Genomic DNA, 16,790 nt, shown 5'->3' on the forward strand with positions numbered 1-16,790 from the left:
AGTCTCTAGTTGTAACTGACGTTGAGCAATCTTTTTGAGATTCAAATCAATAGAGTTCAATAAGTCTAACATGGTGGTTGTCGCATTATCGTTCTGATTTGCTGACGAGGAGGAGGAGGATGTTGATGTTGATGATGATGATGATGATGATGATGATGATTGCTTATCATTGTTCTCGGAAATCTCATATGGATGGATATTTAGAATTTTATTCATGTCGACTTTATTCGATAAACAATGATCGATGTTTCCCTGTTCCAAATTATGCACTAATTGGTGAATGTATTTCAGTAAAGCCAATTTCGTCGGTTGTCTTGGCTGTTCTGTGGCAGTAGATGAAGGAGGAGAATGACCCATGGTAGGATCGACATTGGTTGCAGTTGGCGACAATGACATGTTTGAGTTTGAGTTTGTCGTAGTAAGAATGGTATCAGAAGCAGGCTGTTTAGAATGAAAAGTAGATGTCGTTGTCCGTGGTATCGAAGTGTTGGTTATATCGTTGGGTGATGACTCTGTTTGATCACGTAATTTCTTTTTTATAATAGGTGAATTGTCTCCTGCTGTACAAGAACGTTTCATTTACCACCTTTTTTTTCAATAATTAAGCTTTCTGACAAGATTGTAGTTATTTTTAGAACAACAAATCTTGATTTTCGTTATATAATAACCTGAAGAGAGAGAGAGAAAGAGAAAGAGAATAAAATACAAAAAATAGTTCCGTTTTGTTATGGTTTTCGGTTCTTGAGCTGACTGCGGGTTGGCGGGTGTGTTTTGTTTTCCCCTTGGAGTCTGTTTTTTTTCTCTTTTTTTCTCTGTGTCCTGATACAAAATGTAACACAAGTCCGTGAGTGAAAAAGAGGTATTTACAAAAAAAATGTTGCTAAACGGACAAGGGAACGGAGACAAGAAATAGAAAGAAAGAAAGACGAATTGCAAAGGATAAAAGTCGATTGGCAGTGAAAGGTGTCTTCTATTACTTTTTTAAAAAAAGGGCCTTTTTTTGCAAGTAACTGAAAATTCAAGAAAAAAAAGGGGAAATAAAAAATAAAAAGAAAAGAGAGAGAGAGAGAGAGAGAGATGGGTGTGTGTCTGTGGGAGAAAGGAAAAAAAAAAAAAAAAAAAAAAAAGATTTGAAACGCACAGTGACGTTTTTGATCTCACAACCAAAAAATAAAAAAAAAAAAAAAAAAATATATAAAAAAGAACGCTTTTTTAAAGTCCCTCTTTCTATTGTGTGCCTTTGTTTGCCCTTTCTTTCCTTCTTGTGCTATTGACTAGTTTAAATAAATATATTAAAAAAGAATGACGCCTTTACTTTTTTTAAACGCTGTCATTTTCCAAAAAGCAGAAAAAAAATAATTAAAAAAAAAGGCACTAAAAAATGCAGCTATTTTTTTCAGTACCCGCCATTGTACCCAAGCCAAAGCACCGGTCAAGTGCTGCCAATAACAGTAAAGGCACCTATCAAACAATAGTAGGCCCACCTTTATTTCTTCAAGCGAATCATCCACTGTGCTCTTTATTTTAAAACAGCTTTCTTTATACCATCTTTTTACACAAAAACAGCAAATTACCATAAATGGAAAAATTAGGAAAATCAAAAAAGCATGATGCCATTAGGGGAGACGTCTCTTATTTGTTGTCGAGAATGAAGAGTGTTGCTGTAAAAAAAAAAAAAAAAAAAAAAAAAAAAACCAACAACACACCTCTCAGTACTTGTGTCTTTGATGTGGATGTAGCATCAACCCAAGATCATCGTGAGTTGTATTACAGAAGCAGCGTGTATAGCCATAGATCATTCAACATGCATAGGAAGCAAAATGAGCTTGTCCGTCACAGTCAACCTTCAAGGGCTGACTAGGATAGAGATTGAGAGAAGCTGTTTTGGAGATTCCTTTCTGCTCTCCTCATGATCCCTATTCGCGTTATTTTTGATTTCTTTGAAAGAGCCATGGTAGATTTTCATTACACTCCAGGTTATTTTCATTTAGGTCATACTCGTTCCTACCAGCGAATCGCTTTCTAAACCAAGACAAAAAAACTGTTTTTGTTTACAGTCGCAATGGCACTGCATCGAGTCGATACACTTTTTCATCGTACGCGTGTAAAAAGATAAAAAGGCAATTTTTGCGTAACCAGAAATAAATGAATATTCATTTCAAATTACGACAATAAAATCAAACAATTAAGGTTGGGTAATGAAAATCCAGCCTATGAGGGTAAAATAGACTTTTTATTTTTTTCTCTCTTTTTTTTTTCTTACATCTCCATTGTTCTGGAAAAAAGGGAACAATCAAGAACAACAGCCAGGGAAGAAAATAAAGGGGTGCGTAAAGGTGAATTTGTTTTCCAAAGGGGAAATAGTAATAATGAGTGAGAGAGAGAGACAAAGGCTAAAAGAAGCCTATATTGAACTTTTTATTTAAAAAAGAAACTTTAAATCTCATCCTTTTTTTTTTATTTTAATTTTTTTTTTTTTTTTAATTTCCTTTTTGTTTCTTTTTACGTCTTCTCTTTTCATCCCCCCCCCTTTTTTTACCACCTTTCCTCTTTATAAATAGTCTCATACACTTGATTCACTTTTATATAACACATTTTGCCCAAAATATAACATAAACAGTCTAAATTAGTCAATGGCAACTTTCAAGTTGAGTAACGTAGAAAAGCCATTCAATTTTAAACGCCAAGGTAAAGAAAGACAGACGACAACAAAGACGATGACTCCTTAATACAATAGAATACCTGCAAAAAAAAAAAAAAAAGAAAAACCAAACTAAACATAGGTCTTGCTTTTTTTCTTTTTTTTCTTTTTTTTTTGTTTTTTGTTCAGATAAAGATGAAGGCCGTCCCAAACGAAAGAGAATCACACCCGACCAACTACACATCTTGACAGAATTGTTTCAACAAACAGATACACCAAACCATGATTTAAGAGAAAAGATAGCAAAAAAACTGAACATGACAAATCGTGAAGTGCAGGTATAATTTTATTATTATTATTTTTTTAAATTAAAAAAAAAAAAAAAAAAAATGAGAAATTTGAGAGAAGAAGAAGCCCATGTGATCTACCAATCATCGAAAAGCCCAAGAATTACATTTTTTATGGTTCTTTTTTGTTGTGTTTATTTTGATGTGTATGTGTAACTAAAATACTCTATATTCGCTTCATACAGGTTTGGTTTCAAAATCGACGTGCTAAAGTCAATCGTCTTCGATTACAGCAGCAGCAGCAGCAGCAGCAACATCCACCGCCGCCGCAGCAACAGCAAGATCCATCAGTACCTTTCACAGGCGATCCTAATGATAATAATAATAATGTCCATCCATTGACAATGAACAATCATAGTTACAATCACCCAAAGCGAGTCAAATTTAATTATTGGTCAAAAACAGCAATACCAACAACAACAACAACAACAACAACACCCAAAATTACGACACCTCCTTTGACACCGCCTATTACTGCTGCTATGGCTAATACGAATCATTCTAATACTGCTACTACTACATCCACTTCATCTTCTGCGTCTTCTCTTTTATCATCTCCTATTTTACCTAATGAACTCATCTTTCATCCTAATGTGACACCTATTGATATATTAGCCTCTGCTGCTGCTTACGTTCAGCAACAAGACGAACTCGAAAAAAACTTGAAAAAACGAAAATTGACAGCAGAGGAGGAGCATCCTCCGTCTCACTTGCCACCACCACCTTCACCACAACAACAGCAAACTGTAAAAAAGTACAAGACATGGAGACCATGGCTTTAAAGAGAAAGGAAAAAAAAAAAAAAAAAAAAAAAAAAAAAAAAAAAAATAGTGTATTTTCCAATTATACCCCTCCTGCTTCCCCTTTTTCTCTGGACCAAAAAAATAAAAACCGCCCAACCCCCAACGACGACTCTTTTTTACTTCTTACAGCAAAATTACCCTTCTTATTATTCAACATTTACCATTTATTTATATAAAGTATCTAATTACAAAAAGGAATAAAAAAAACTAATAAAATAAATCAAGAAACAATACCCATTTCTTTTTGGCTATTTTATCTCGAAAAATGATTGAAATTCTTTTGGAATTTGCGAATGGGCGTTCAAAAGATGAAACTTTGAAACAAAACCCATCATGCATGCATAGATGCATTATAATTTATTTTCCTCGAATTATTAAAAAGTTGATACTTGAATTTCCATCATTTATAGAATTTTTTTCATCAAAGCAACAATTTGAATTCAAATAAAAAAAGAGTCAGTCTTATTTCCTTTTTTACGCAATCCTAGAGTGCTTAAGGATCTACTTTTAGTATAGTCATCGTCATGAAATTCGTTCTTGAAGGTGTGCTTGTGTATCCTCATTTTTAATTTACCATCCACATAGTAAAAGTCGTTGGGTCACTCTACTATCTACAATGTGGGGTGAAAAAAAAGCAACAAAAAACAGACTGCCTGTTAGGCATCCGTCGTTGTTCATCCTCCATGGGCTCGTTCCATGGCAAAAACAGTGGTATACAAATGAATCCCACTTGTTTTTCCTTTGGACCGTCATTCATCATGGTCATTCGGTTTATTTTTATTTTTATTTTTTCTTTGTTGTACCATAGATGGGATGGATAGACTCGGGCGGTTTCTTTCTCTTTTTGCTTTAGTACCAAACTTTCTTTTCAGTCTGAATCATGCTGATGCAATGATCCGTTTCTTAAATATCAATCATGCTATTTACCCTCATCTTGAGGGCACATTGGTTGTAGTCTACTTGAAGAGGGTAGGATGGAAGAGAGAGCAACGAATGACACTGCTTTTTTAAACGATCCTACATTGGTTCCGAAACCGCTCTTTGAATGTCAACTTGGGTTTCTGTTCTACATAAGCGTGTATCGAGAGAGCAGTAGAGTGCTAAAATAGAAAATCCAAAGACAAAAAAAAAGCGTGCCTTCGACTTGCTGTCTATTGCTGCTGATGCAATGCTTTGTCATCCATCTTTGAGCTTTGTAGCCTATTTTAAAACAGATATTTTAATTGCACAAAAAGGGAAATTCAGGGACGCCCTGAGAGAAAAGAGAGAAAAAAGAATAGGAAAGGACGGAGTACGGAATTGGGTTGGGTTGGGGATGGTTTTTTTTTTTTGATTTTCTGTAATTCCAAACCATTTGGTTTCTGTACAACTTTGTAATGAAGAAAATTGTAACCAGCGTTTGGGTCCACTCCATCAAGTAACACGAGCTTGTCATTGCACACACCGTCTCTCTCTTTCTCGCACCATTGCTTTTTACTCATACAAAGACAGAGACAGAGACAAAGAGAGAGTTGAACATTCCTTTTTTTTTTTTTTTTCAAAGCTTTAGAATAAAAATGACATGCCAACAATTCAAAGATAGACAAACATGGTTCAAACAATTTCAATTTCTACCTACTTTTTTTTTTGCAGTTTCAATTTATAAAAGGATTAAATGTAAATTTACATCATGCAAAAAAAAAAGGAAAAAAAAAAAAAAAAAAAAATCTGGTTCCTGATTTGAAGAATGGTATAATTGTGAAATTCTACTTTTACTGTTTATTTTTTTTTTTTTTCTCGCATATAAAAACAAATTCTGTTTTTTCCCCCTTCCCATTCTTTTTTTATCTTTTCCCCCCTTTTTTTTTTTTGCAGAAAAAAAAAACCGCACTAGTGAACGAAGCTACCTTTTTCTCTTTTTCCTTTTTTTTTTTTCCCTTCTTTTTGTTTGTTCATTTTTCACTTCATAGACGAATTACATAGTCAAATCATGCGTATTCCATCGGGATGCTCAAATTTAGAGACAACGACCATTGTTGATAAAGTAAAAGGATTGATATTCGGTAAGTGGGATTATTTACTTGTTTTGTCAAAATCGTTCATTATGATTCATGCCCAGTCTTCTCTTCTACAGGTGCTATTTTAGGAGATAGCTTAGGTTTAGCCACCGAAGGGTTATCTCGGTCAGACGTCCGAGAGATTTACGGTAAGGGTCCTATACGTTTTGGCATGGGTGAAGATGGTCTACCTTTCCATCGTGATCACTATAGATCAAAGTTTGACGAAAAGTAAATTCTTCAACAAAGAAAAACAAAAAAAAAAAAAAAAAAAAAAAAAAAAAAATAATAACGACAATTTCAAAAAATGGGCGTCCTTTGGGGGTTGTGATAAGGAAGGAAAAATAAAAGCAGTTACATGATGAAAATCTAACGAATCAGCGACTTTTTTCTTTTTTTTTTTTTTTCCATCGTCTAAACAATTCATCATTTACCGTCTCTCATGACTATGATGATGATGTTATTTTTCTTGATTTTTTTTTTTTTTTATCATGATTTTTTAGTGACTTTGGAGATGACGCAGAACAAATCTTATTAGTCATGGAATCCTTATTAGAAAATAACGGTCATTTCCTGTCCAAAGACTTTGCTTTTCGATTACGAGACTATAGCGAACACGGTATTCGCAATCTACAGAAATTACCTACTGGCATGAATGAGATCAATATGGCTGTCTTGCAACATCCTACCTACAAATACAGCCCTGTAAGTGGGTCATTCTCTTTTCTTTTTCTACATCTCAACTGCTCACCCCCCCCTTTCAATATATATATATAGCAACAAGCGGCTATTGAAGTATGGAAGCAAAGGAGTAATTTGAAAGGAGCCAGTGGTGCTCTCGTGAGAGCACCTTTATTAGGCGCTCTGAAATTCTGGGACGGTACCACCGTTGTAGAAAACACAGCGGACTGCTGCCGTGTCACTCATCCTGATCCACGTTGTATCATCTCATGTGTCATTGCCTCTACTCTTATAGCCAGGTAAGGTGTAGTATTTTGGAAAACGGGGGGCTAAAACAACCCAACCTAATCCTCTCTCTCTCTCTCTCTCTCTCTCTCTCTCTCTTTCTTTTATAGATTGTTACGTGGCCAAGACCTCGAAATAGAACCCACGCATTCACCCGCAAGTAGTTATGGCGGAGGACCTGAGAGACACATAGACGATGAGGCGGATGTGGTGGTTGGTTATGACGAGAATGACGATGAGAATGACGATGTTTATTTTATCGACACATTACCTGTCAATGATAAATTACAAGCACTTGTACGCAACGTGGTGGAAACCAACAAGTCTATTTTGACGGCTCCCTATACCGACCCGTTGTTCGTCACACCTGAAACGGATATGACGCAAATGCATAAATACTATCTACAACTCTTACACTACTGTTTGCCTACATCTCTAGAAAACTTGGATCTAGACGCTGGGCTTTATGAAAAGGACGCGTTTAAATGTCTCAGTGCCGCACTCTATTGTTTAACAAGAGAGGTACCTCCTCACTTGGAAACAGAATACTTTAAAAGGATGCTGATGGACATTGTCATGCAAGGGGGCGATGCAGATACAAATGCTGCCACCGCTGGCGCTATGCTCGGTGCACGTTTTGGTTATAGTTTGTTGCCTACAGAATGGGTCGTTGGTATGAGACGCTGGGAATGGCTAGAAGACAAAGTAGATGAGTTTTGCTCTCTGCTTTATTAGAGACACTCATTCCCTTACCCTATGTAACATGCATACACACCCTAGAGGCATGCTTTTTTTATCCTTTTTTTTTCCCTTTGATTTGTGTTTTGTATGTTTCTTCCTCATTGGGTTACTTTTTTCCTTTTTTCCATTTTGGAGAGGTATTCAAAGGTAGATTCACTTTTTTATACAATACATCTATAGGATTGAACACGCACCTTAAGCACTATTTATTTACTTTTTTATACATAATATACATTATCTTTCTTTTTTTTCGAATCGCGCGCTATATACTCATTTAATACTCGACAGCATCCATCACCATGCTTTTAGAATTTAAAAAAATTACCCCGCTTTATCTAATAAAGAAATTGTACACTATCAGAGGGGACGGTTTTGCGAACACGAAACGCGTTTTTTTTTTGGTTTTTTTTTTGGTCCTTTACAAATTGCGCGCAATTCAAAAGTGAGATTATTTTATTTTTTTCCTTTTTCTTTCTCTTTTTTTTTTTTTTTTTTTTTTTTTTTTTACCTTTCATGATGGCAAAATCAGACAGTAAACAGCAACCACCAGGAATAGAGACAAACCACAACAAGCCAAAATATCAGCAGACAAGGTAGAAAAATGAATAAAAAAAAAACTCCTTTTTTCTTTCTTTTTTTTTTTTTTTCCTTTATTTAAATAAAAAAAAAACCAAACCGATTTGTCAATTTCTTACACGAAAGACTATGCTTTACATCTGCCGCCTCGCCTCCTACAACAACCACAACAACAGAAAATACACGTAGCAGCAGATCGACCTCTGAGCCACCAGATGACACTGTGCCATTATCAAAGTCGATTCAGTCTTTGACCATTGGAAATAAAAGAAAACATACAAGTCCTTTACAGCATGCTCACTGCAAAGATTGTAAAGTAAAGTATTGCTTCCTACATGCATCCCCTTTCTCTCTCTCTCTCTCTCTCTCTTTCTCTCCCCGCGAGATATCTAAATCAATGATTTTTTTAAAGAAAAGTGTTCCAAGAGTGCAATGTACAGCTTACAAGGAAAACACAACCGAACCATGCACAAACACATTCTGCATGGAGTGCATCCAAGCAAAAACCAACGAGGACTTGAAACAGATTAAAAACAAGGATAAGGCTGTGACTTGGCTCTATAAAAGTGGTAGACCGGTGAAGCATCGACCTGTTCTTACAGGCTATCAATGGGCATGCTTAGCTTGTAGAGGACTCTGTGATTGCGAGTAATGGTTTTTTTTTTTTTTTTTGAAATATTCTTCATCATCATCAAAAGAAAAAGCAAAGACTGAGCACACTCTTCTTTTTCTTGCACGCCTTCTCCTCCCTTAGATTTTGTACGATAGAGAACGCTGAAAGGTAAGAAAGCAAATGATTCAACTCGTCCCATCCTATGGGTTTTCGTTCAAGAGAAAAAAAAAAAAAAAGCCCTTAAGACTAACAGCACTTCAAGTGCAAACAAAGCACCCAAATTATCTTTTCACCGAAAGCCAAGTTCAATCCAACCCATCAAACCACCCGAATTAAAGCCCATCGTTCTATTGTATACACAAGAAGAATTATGGGTTCGATTACAGATTCGAGAATTTCTATTTCGATTTGGCGATCTTTATAAAGTGGACTACCGCATCTTGGCCAATTTACAGAATGCACAAGGCGATTGGAAGATTAAAAGATTAGGCGCGTACATTGTATGGTTATTCTTGACCACGTTGAGTTCAACATCCTCCTCCCATTATGATGTACCACAAAACAGTTTCAGCAGCGGCCATCCATCTACACAAAATACAGCAGCAGCAGCAGCAGCAGCAGCAACAGGAGAGGAAGCGATCACCCTTCCTCAGAAAGCGCGGAAAATACTGAAGGATTGGATCACGGAGAAAAAACTCTCAAAATACTACGTCGATGCTGTTTCAAGGCAACAAGCCTTGTTGGAAATCTTGTATCTGGAGGGCATGTCTGGAAAACGATGGCAGGATATAGCAGAGTTATTAGCACTCGCTGACATGAGCGATGTCCCCATTCCTACCACACGACAAATCGCAAAATTAAAACAGACAATGGACTTTCAACTGCAAAACGATGCCATGGACATAGATGATGGCCATGAGCAAGCGAATCAACAGGAGGATTCGGATGAAAAGATCAAGCATGTGGAAAGATGCATCGAACGTTATCGCACCTCAGGCAGAAACACAAGCCTACTTTCCCCCGAAACCGAGCTCAAACTGATCTGCATGCTTTTGGAATTATTGCTGTTGGATAGTCATGTTCGCTCTTCACTGACCATGACAACGACAACGGCAACGACCAAAACGTCCTCCTCCTCCACACACTCTAAAAGGAACCAACAGCAGCAGCAGCAGCAAACAGCTACTCTTAAAGATCTCGCGTTGGAATTCAAAAAATATACCAAAGAACATTCGGTGGAAGAAATGAAAAACAAGCATCGAAGAAATACTTTGAATAATCGTATTCAACAATTGAAAATGATTCGTGGCAAAGCGGAAGAAGTGAAAGCGGCGCAAGCAGAATTGGATGCATTAGAGACGCTCATGCGAGATGAACGCATGACGTTGGAGTCCAAAAAAATAGAAATGCATGTGCACCAAGCGAAAACACGTAAACGATTGGAACCAGCAGGTCGTGATCATTTGGGCAACGAATATTGGATCTTTAGTGATATTGTAGATCATCTCCATCAAACAGGTGATTATAGAAACAGTGAGCCTTATTGGGCCTATGGCGTCGTCATCATCGGTCCTGGCTTCCTCACAGAAGAAACAGGAAAGCAACAGGACCCATCACCACGGCAAGCAGACAATGAGGAAAACAACAAACACACGCAGGCATGGTGGTATCTGAAAGGTAGAGAAGACCTTACGCTTCTCATCCACTATTTAAAACAACAAAGTCTAGAGAACGGAAATGACTCTTTAGCAGAAACTGTGACCAAGATAAACCAAAGACTCGACTATCTTGCTTCTTTGGAATGCGCAGTTTACGGTGACGGATTCTTTTCATAGTAAACACACGGGGAGGCGGCTGTTTTGAAGAAGAATCTTTCAATTTTCCACATCTCATTATATACCAAGCCAGCCTTTTTCTTTCTAAATCATGAATAAACAAGACAATGCAAAATCAGTGATTTTTTTTTTTACAAGTATATACATCCGTCACAGTGACGGATCATTCCGTTTTACATAACCCGTCCTCCTCCTCCTTCTCCTCGTTCTTTTACAGTCTATAAAGACCTTCAAAGATCGACACAGCCAGCTAATGATATACAAGTGCGTGCTGATGCATTATCGTTGAAATCAACAGGTTACACGCATCATGATGACTTGGACGTAAAAAGGACTCACAGGCAAGGACCCTGCTTTTTGTTTTATCATCGAACCTAGTGCTGCACTTTTTGCTCCACTTTCTCGATTTGGTAGTGACTTTCTGATGTGTCTTCATCATGGATACACTGTTGAGCAGAAACAAAAAAAAAATAGCAATGCTTTAAAGCCGCTATCTGCTCCAAGCATACTTTTATTCAGACAGCCTAAAGATAGCTCATGGCCTCTCCGCTAGAAACAATAATTATTACTTCATTCAACTCCCACTGGAAAACCCCCTTGTTGAAAAGTTGATACAAAATCTAATTATTGGATATTGGGCTTACACTCCCTTTCTTCTCCTATATTCAGAAACTAAAGGAAATACTCCTGCCTTACCATGTAACATTTCATTATAATGATTTGTTGCTGTAAGTGAACTATTATTATACGTGGTTTTTTCTCTAAACGTTAATCATGTACGTGCAGCAGTAGCAGCAGCAGCAGCAGCAAAAGGAATTCTTTTACCCTTTCCTTTTGCTCATTCTGCTCTCTCCTTTTCCCCCCAAAAGTAGAGACTCTTTTACTTTTTGTTGGTTTTTATCGGGTTTACTATTCTGCTTGAAAATTATGCCTTCTTCTTCTCTACACTATTTTTTCTTAAAACCTTTTGAATAATTTAATCCTTTCTTTTAAGACTGTCATTCTTTCCTTCCCCATCTTCCATTTCTACATTATTTTTGATTGCAACTTATTGAGTAAAAACCCATTCTACCCTATTTAATACAGTATCAGCCCATATCATAACTATTCCACTATGCCTATTGCCGTGCCTGAACAACCACAAATGTTCCATTATCCAGCACCTAATATTCCAGAAAACTATCTATCCAACCCTAATTCTCGTAGAAGCTCGGCTGCAACCACTGTCACGAACAGATCTTCAAAATCATCGAGAGACAGAAGAAGAAGCTCAGGAGCCCTATCTACTCATTCTCAACAAAAGCCTAGAAAATGTATTGGTGACTATATCGTAGGCAAAACACTGGGTAAAGGTGCCTCAGGTACGTGCATAACATATAAACAAGGTCGCAACCCTATGTTTACATAGAGAGACAACACACACACACACACCATCCTACTTTTTTTTTTTTTTTTTTCTGATTCGCTCATTCACTCACTTTACCTACTTACTTACATACATACATACAAACATCCGGCTTTATTTATTTATAGGCCGAGTTAAATTGGGTGTACACAGGATGACAGGAGAACAAGTAGCTATCAAAATTATCAGCAAAGCCCATCTAGCTGCAAACCCTGCTATTGAAAAAGCAGTTCGACGTGAAATAGCCATTATGAAATTAATTAATCATCCCAACGTTATGTCTTTGACTGATGTGATTGACGACCCATCTTCTTCTGACCTGTAAAGTATTTCTTTTTTTTTTTTTTTGTTTTTTTTTTTATATGTATTTTTTTCTGTGCGTCCCTTTTAGGATCTTTCTTATCCTTTGTAGCTATTACTGCGCACACCACCACCATCACCACTATCACCATTATGACTATGACTACCCCTTTTCTTCAAAAGAAATAGTTTAAATTTCATTGTCTCCTTTCCACAGATAGATTGGAATAATCAAAAAAAGAGCTATACCTTTTCGGTGTATCTGATCGCCTGCTACCGTATACTATATAACACACTTTACCCTCACTCAAGCACATTTATACACAAGCGTTCTCCTTGATTCAATCACTCTTACTAGAATTTATTTATTAACTGGTTTATTGTATAGGCATTTAGTTCTGGAATATGTCGAAGGAGGTGAATTATTCGAATACCTCGTCAGTAAAGGTCGTCTTGACGAAGCTGAAGCAAGACATCATTTCCAGCAAATTATCTTGGGTTTGGATTATTGCCATCATCACTTGATTTGGTAAAGGACTCAGATGCTTATTTTCCGTCCTTAAAAAACCAGTACCAGTTATTAACGTAACAAAAAACCTTATTAGCCATCGTGATTTGAAGCCTGAAAATCTACTGTTGGATTCAAAGAATAATATAAAGATTGCTGATTTCGGTATGGCTTCATTACAACCTTTAGGTTCCATGCTGGAAACCAGTTGCGGGTAACGTATCATCATTATCTTTGAATGGGGGTGATCCATACGAAAAAGCAGTACAGTAAAAAAGGCTCTGAAACTTTATTTTTTTCGTTTTCTTTGATGCAGCTCCCCGCATTATGCTAGCCCTGAAATTGTAGCTGTATGTACCTTTTGGTTTTGGTTCTTGACTTTCATTGACCCGAACTGGATGTTTGTATAGCCACAGACTGACATCTATTTTACTTTAGGGCTTACCTTACAATGGATCCGCCTGTGATATATGGTCTTGTGGTGTTATTCTGTATGCTCTCTTAACCGGTCACCTTCCCTTTGATGATGAAAATATTCGTCAATTGTTACGAAAAGTCAAATCAGGAAAATATACCATGCCTGACAATATCTCTGTACCTGCTCAAGACCTTATCCGACGTATCTTGGTAGTAGACCCATCGAAACGTCTCAATGTAATTTTCTTCAGTTTTTTTTTATTTTTGGTCAGTGAGAATGAGACTCAACCGTTCAGTTTCTTTTTAGATGCAACAAATTATGTCTCATCCATGGTTCCGGGAAACACCTCCTCTCAATATATCTACATTACCAGTTCCACCAACAGAAAAAGAAATTGGTCGGCCCGTACACGATGCATCGGAAATTGATGATCGTATCTTGGAGACAATCAAATTCTTATGGAGTGAATCAAGTAATGAGAATGTTATCAGAGCACTCCTTCAAAAAGAGTAAGTTTATTTCTTATTATCCCCCACGAACTTCCGGAAAAAAGCAAAGTGCCCTATTACAGCATCAACCTAAGCATCGTCATTTATTCTCTTAGACACAACATGCAAAAAGTTGTTTATGTCTTGTTAAAACAACATGCCGAAAGATATTGGCAAGCAGATCATGCTGATGAAAGTGACGAGGATGAAGAGAGCAGTTCTGCAGGTATACATATGCCCAAAATAACTCACCTCATAGTCTTCAGGTGATCATCGGCCAAAAAAAAAAAAAAAAAGAACTCATTTCTATTCATTCCTCTTATGATAGACCCCTCAAGACGCCGTTATAGAACAATCACTCATCGTTCTGATCGAGACAGAAAGTCTCTTTCTATGCTCGATGCAAAGAATACAACTGCCTCTACGACTGCTCGACGTGGTTCTGCCGTTGTCCCTCGACCCTCAGCGCCTTGGCTTTCTAACGACGCTCCCTTTCCGCCCACCAACAGTAGTCAAAAAGACTTGATGAGACGCCATTCCGCTGCTACTGTACGAACCAAACTACCTGTGATCAATACAAACAATCATCCCGCCCAGCCTCCTTTACCCGCCCTCCCTCTTGAAAAGCCATCAAAAATGAAAAAGAGTGAGACCTTTTATACACGTTTTGTGAAGAGTGTACTATCATCTTCACGAAAGCAGCAAAGCAAAGAACCAAGGTAAGAATCTTTCGTCATTCATCAGCAAATGCTCTTTGTGCTTTTCTGAAAATCCTCCCCCCCCCCTCCACAACTTCCTGTCTTTATGCAGGAATACCACGGATACTTTTGTCAATAAAATGATAAACAATTCAGTAACAACTACAAGCGCTCATGCAGCTGCTGCTACTCCTGGTGGTAATCCTTCTAAAGCAGGTGCGCCTGCACTTACACCCAAATCAGGCACATCCACCCTCGTGGGAACCCTCCGTCGCAAAAACCCCTTTCATCGCACGGCCATTAACACAACTGACTTTGCCATCACATCTATTACCCATACTACCTCAACGAAAGGGACAGTTAGGCCAGCAAGCACTATACTACAACGCAACAGAATCGACCCTTCAGAGGACGAAGATTCCGTTCATGCAAACCAGTCAGCGGAAGACAATCAAAAGTCTGCTTCTCCTAGTAGACACGCTACTTTACAGGCTAAGCGCATGTCATTACGTATTCCAAATGCTTTCAAAGGTGTGAATGACTCAAGATTTGGTTTTACACTCGGTTCCAATGCTCGTAAGCAACGCAAACAAGTGGATATATCCATGTTTGGCGGACCCGCCAGCAGTCATAAAGACGCCTTGGATACCAAGTTTGAGATTACCTCGTTTGCTGCTGCATCGTTCCAGCAACAGCAGCAGCAGCAGCAGCAGCAGCCACCTACAGCCCAATCATCTGAATCAAGTCTTTTGCCTCCTCCTGCATTATCTGATGGTAGTACATTAAGTAGTAGCAGTAGTACATGTTCCAGTTCTCACAGTAATATTGTCTATCAAACCACTGCCGCTACCATACCATCTCCAGTTGTAGGTACTCCTACGGTTTCAGCTGCTGTCCCTAAAAATTACATGCATAGGCACTCCAATCAAAATATGCTTATGGCCTCCACTACCACTGCATTTACTACTACTACTACTACTACTGCTACTGCTACGACGAATAACAATAATAACGCTAACAATACTGCCAGAAGAGCAAGCCAAGTATCTTTCAAATCCGTGGATCGCCGGGGCAGCAACATCAGTACATCCAATTTATCGCAACAACATATCAACCGACCTATTACACCTAGCTTACTTTCCAACAGTTCAACTATTGCCACTTCAAATGTTCCCATTTTGGAGATTATGGGTAGCAAAAGCAATCAATCTATGAGTGTTCATAGTACTGTCTCTTCAACCCAGACAGCAGCAGCAACACATTCCACGAAAGCATCATGGCTCAACCATTTATTCTTCTTCAAGCAGCCCAAAGTATGCTCTCTCACTGTATATAGTACGGATACCGTAAAGATCTTAAAGGCACTTCATCAAAACATGAACCAGTTCGTGGAGGCACGGTTTTATGAAAAGAGTGACCGTGCTGGTACTACAAGATACAAAGTAGAGATCCTATGGAAGCCTCCACATGGCACAGGCAAGCTACGTCAAGTGAAGTGCCGTATTGAACTGCTGATGATGCCCGATGCTCATTGTTGTCTTGTGCAATTGACGCAACAGCAAGGTGATGCGCTTGTTTTGAGTACAACCATGCAACAAATGGAAGAGGCTATGACTAAAGAATTTCCACCGCCATCACCATTATCTTCAGAACAACAACAGCAACAGCACTCTTTTAAAGAACTGAATTCAGTCATCACTTCTGCAAATACACTCGTCGAAAATGACGACTAAAAAGTTCTTTTTCCTCTATGTCATTCAAAATTATTCTTGATCCGTTCATTTCATTTTTTTATTCTTATACATGTACCTATATACACGTATGACAAGAAAAGACATGATGATCATGATAGCTCCCCATCCTCTCTTATAATTCTAACTTTGGGGCTTAACTCCATCCCTAGTAATTCTCATACTTATTCCTGGCACTTTTCTAATCTGAATTTTACTATTTTGCAATTACATAACGTTACCTATCTCGTCGTCAACAGTGACACTGGTAATAAATACTTTTTCATAATTTCTCAGCTTGCGTTCTTACGTATATAGATAGATTTATAATATGTTAATGGGTTACTCAAACACTATACAACAGCCTTTTGAATGAGTAGTATAACCAGCATCTGTGAGAAAATTACGATCATTTGTTGTCACATAGCCCCTTCAGGCAAAGCAGCTATGTTTTGCTGGTTAAATAGACGATAAAAGAATGGATACTCAGTTCTATCGGCATGATAGCACACTGGCTCATAGTTTGCTGCTCATATAGCCTATTCTTGCTCTCATTTTATTCTTCCAGGGTATTTCTTCACTCCTATGAACTCCCCAATCAACAAAAAGAAATGTATATCTGTAGTTATTGATAAGTAAAATTTTAATAGATAATAGAACAGTATGTTTTGTAATAATGATTAAA

The 16,790-nt window shown here is 37.7% G+C and overlaps 6 protein-coding genes across 6 annotated transcripts; all 6 read left to right on the forward strand.

The window, feature by feature from the left end:
• Nucleotides 1-2,844: 2,844 nt before the first annotated feature.
• Nucleotides 2,845-3,239, forward strand: BDF20DRAFT_797547 (homeobox domain-containing protein; the record flags this gene model as incomplete). Its single annotated transcript, XM_053076294.1, has 2 exons — nucleotides 2,845-2,979; nucleotides 3,174-3,239. Coding segments are annotated over 2 exons (201 nt in total), but the record flags the coding sequence as incomplete, so codon positions are not given.
• BDF20DRAFT_895923 (uncharacterized protein) lies at nucleotides 3,174-3,813 on the forward strand. The gene has a single exon (XM_053082474.1). The coding sequence runs from the start codon at nucleotides 3,333-3,335 to the stop codon at nucleotides 3,768-3,770; it is 438 nt and encodes a 145-aa protein (XP_052931811.1). The 5' UTR covers nucleotides 3,174-3,332; the 3' UTR covers nucleotides 3,771-3,813.
• A 1,947-nt stretch (nucleotides 3,814-5,760) lies between these two features.
• On the forward strand, nucleotides 5,761-6,811 carry BDF20DRAFT_827744 (ADP-ribosylation/Crystallin J1; the record flags this gene model as incomplete). The annotated part of the gene is made up of 4 exons (XM_053078187.1): nucleotides 5,761-5,833; nucleotides 5,905-6,058; nucleotides 6,331-6,446; nucleotides 6,624-6,811. The coding sequence occupies 4 exons, from the start codon at nucleotides 5,761-5,763 to the stop codon at nucleotides 6,809-6,811; spliced, it is 531 nt and encodes a 176-aa protein (XP_052931812.1).
• BDF20DRAFT_177082 (uncharacterized protein) lies at nucleotides 6,692-7,699 on the forward strand. Its single transcript, XM_053074859.1, has 2 exons — nucleotides 6,692-6,812; nucleotides 6,904-7,699. Exons 1-2 carry the CDS (start codon nucleotides 6,778-6,780, stop codon nucleotides 7,526-7,528), a joined length of 660 nt encoding a protein of 219 aa, XP_052931813.1. The 5' UTR covers nucleotides 6,692-6,777; the 3' UTR covers nucleotides 7,529-7,699.
• Nucleotides 7,700-8,050: 351 nt separating this feature from the next.
• BDF20DRAFT_916899 (uncharacterized protein) lies at nucleotides 8,051-10,558 on the forward strand (the record flags this gene model as incomplete). The annotated part of the gene is made up of 5 exons (XM_053084512.1): nucleotides 8,051-8,127; nucleotides 8,237-8,426; nucleotides 8,523-8,758; nucleotides 8,865-8,891; nucleotides 8,986-10,558. 5 exons carry the CDS (start codon nucleotides 8,051-8,053, stop codon nucleotides 10,556-10,558), a joined length of 2,103 nt encoding a protein of 700 aa, XP_052931814.1.
• A 654-nt stretch (nucleotides 10,559-11,212) lies between these two features.
• On the forward strand, nucleotides 11,213-16,411 carry BDF20DRAFT_177117 (uncharacterized protein). Its single transcript, XM_053074860.1, has 10 exons — nucleotides 11,213-11,919; nucleotides 12,092-12,284; nucleotides 12,652-12,792; nucleotides 12,869-12,985; nucleotides 13,088-13,121; nucleotides 13,210-13,425; nucleotides 13,496-13,698; nucleotides 13,794-13,903; nucleotides 14,006-14,396; nucleotides 14,488-16,411. The coding sequence occupies exons 1-10, from the start codon at nucleotides 11,673-11,675 to the stop codon at nucleotides 16,106-16,108; spliced, it is 3,273 nt and encodes a 1,090-aa protein (XP_052931815.1). The 5' UTR covers nucleotides 11,213-11,672; the 3' UTR covers nucleotides 16,109-16,411.
• The last annotated feature ends 379 nt before the right edge of the window (nucleotides 16,412-16,790 follow it).

The sequence above is a fragment of the Mycotypha africana genome (assembly GCF_025528875.1).
Source record: "Mycotypha africana strain NRRL 2978 chromosome Unknown BDF20scaffold_12, whole genome shotgun sequence".
Taxonomy (NCBI): Eukaryota; Fungi; Mucoromycota; class Mucoromycetes; order Mucorales; family Mycotyphaceae; genus Mycotypha; species Mycotypha africana.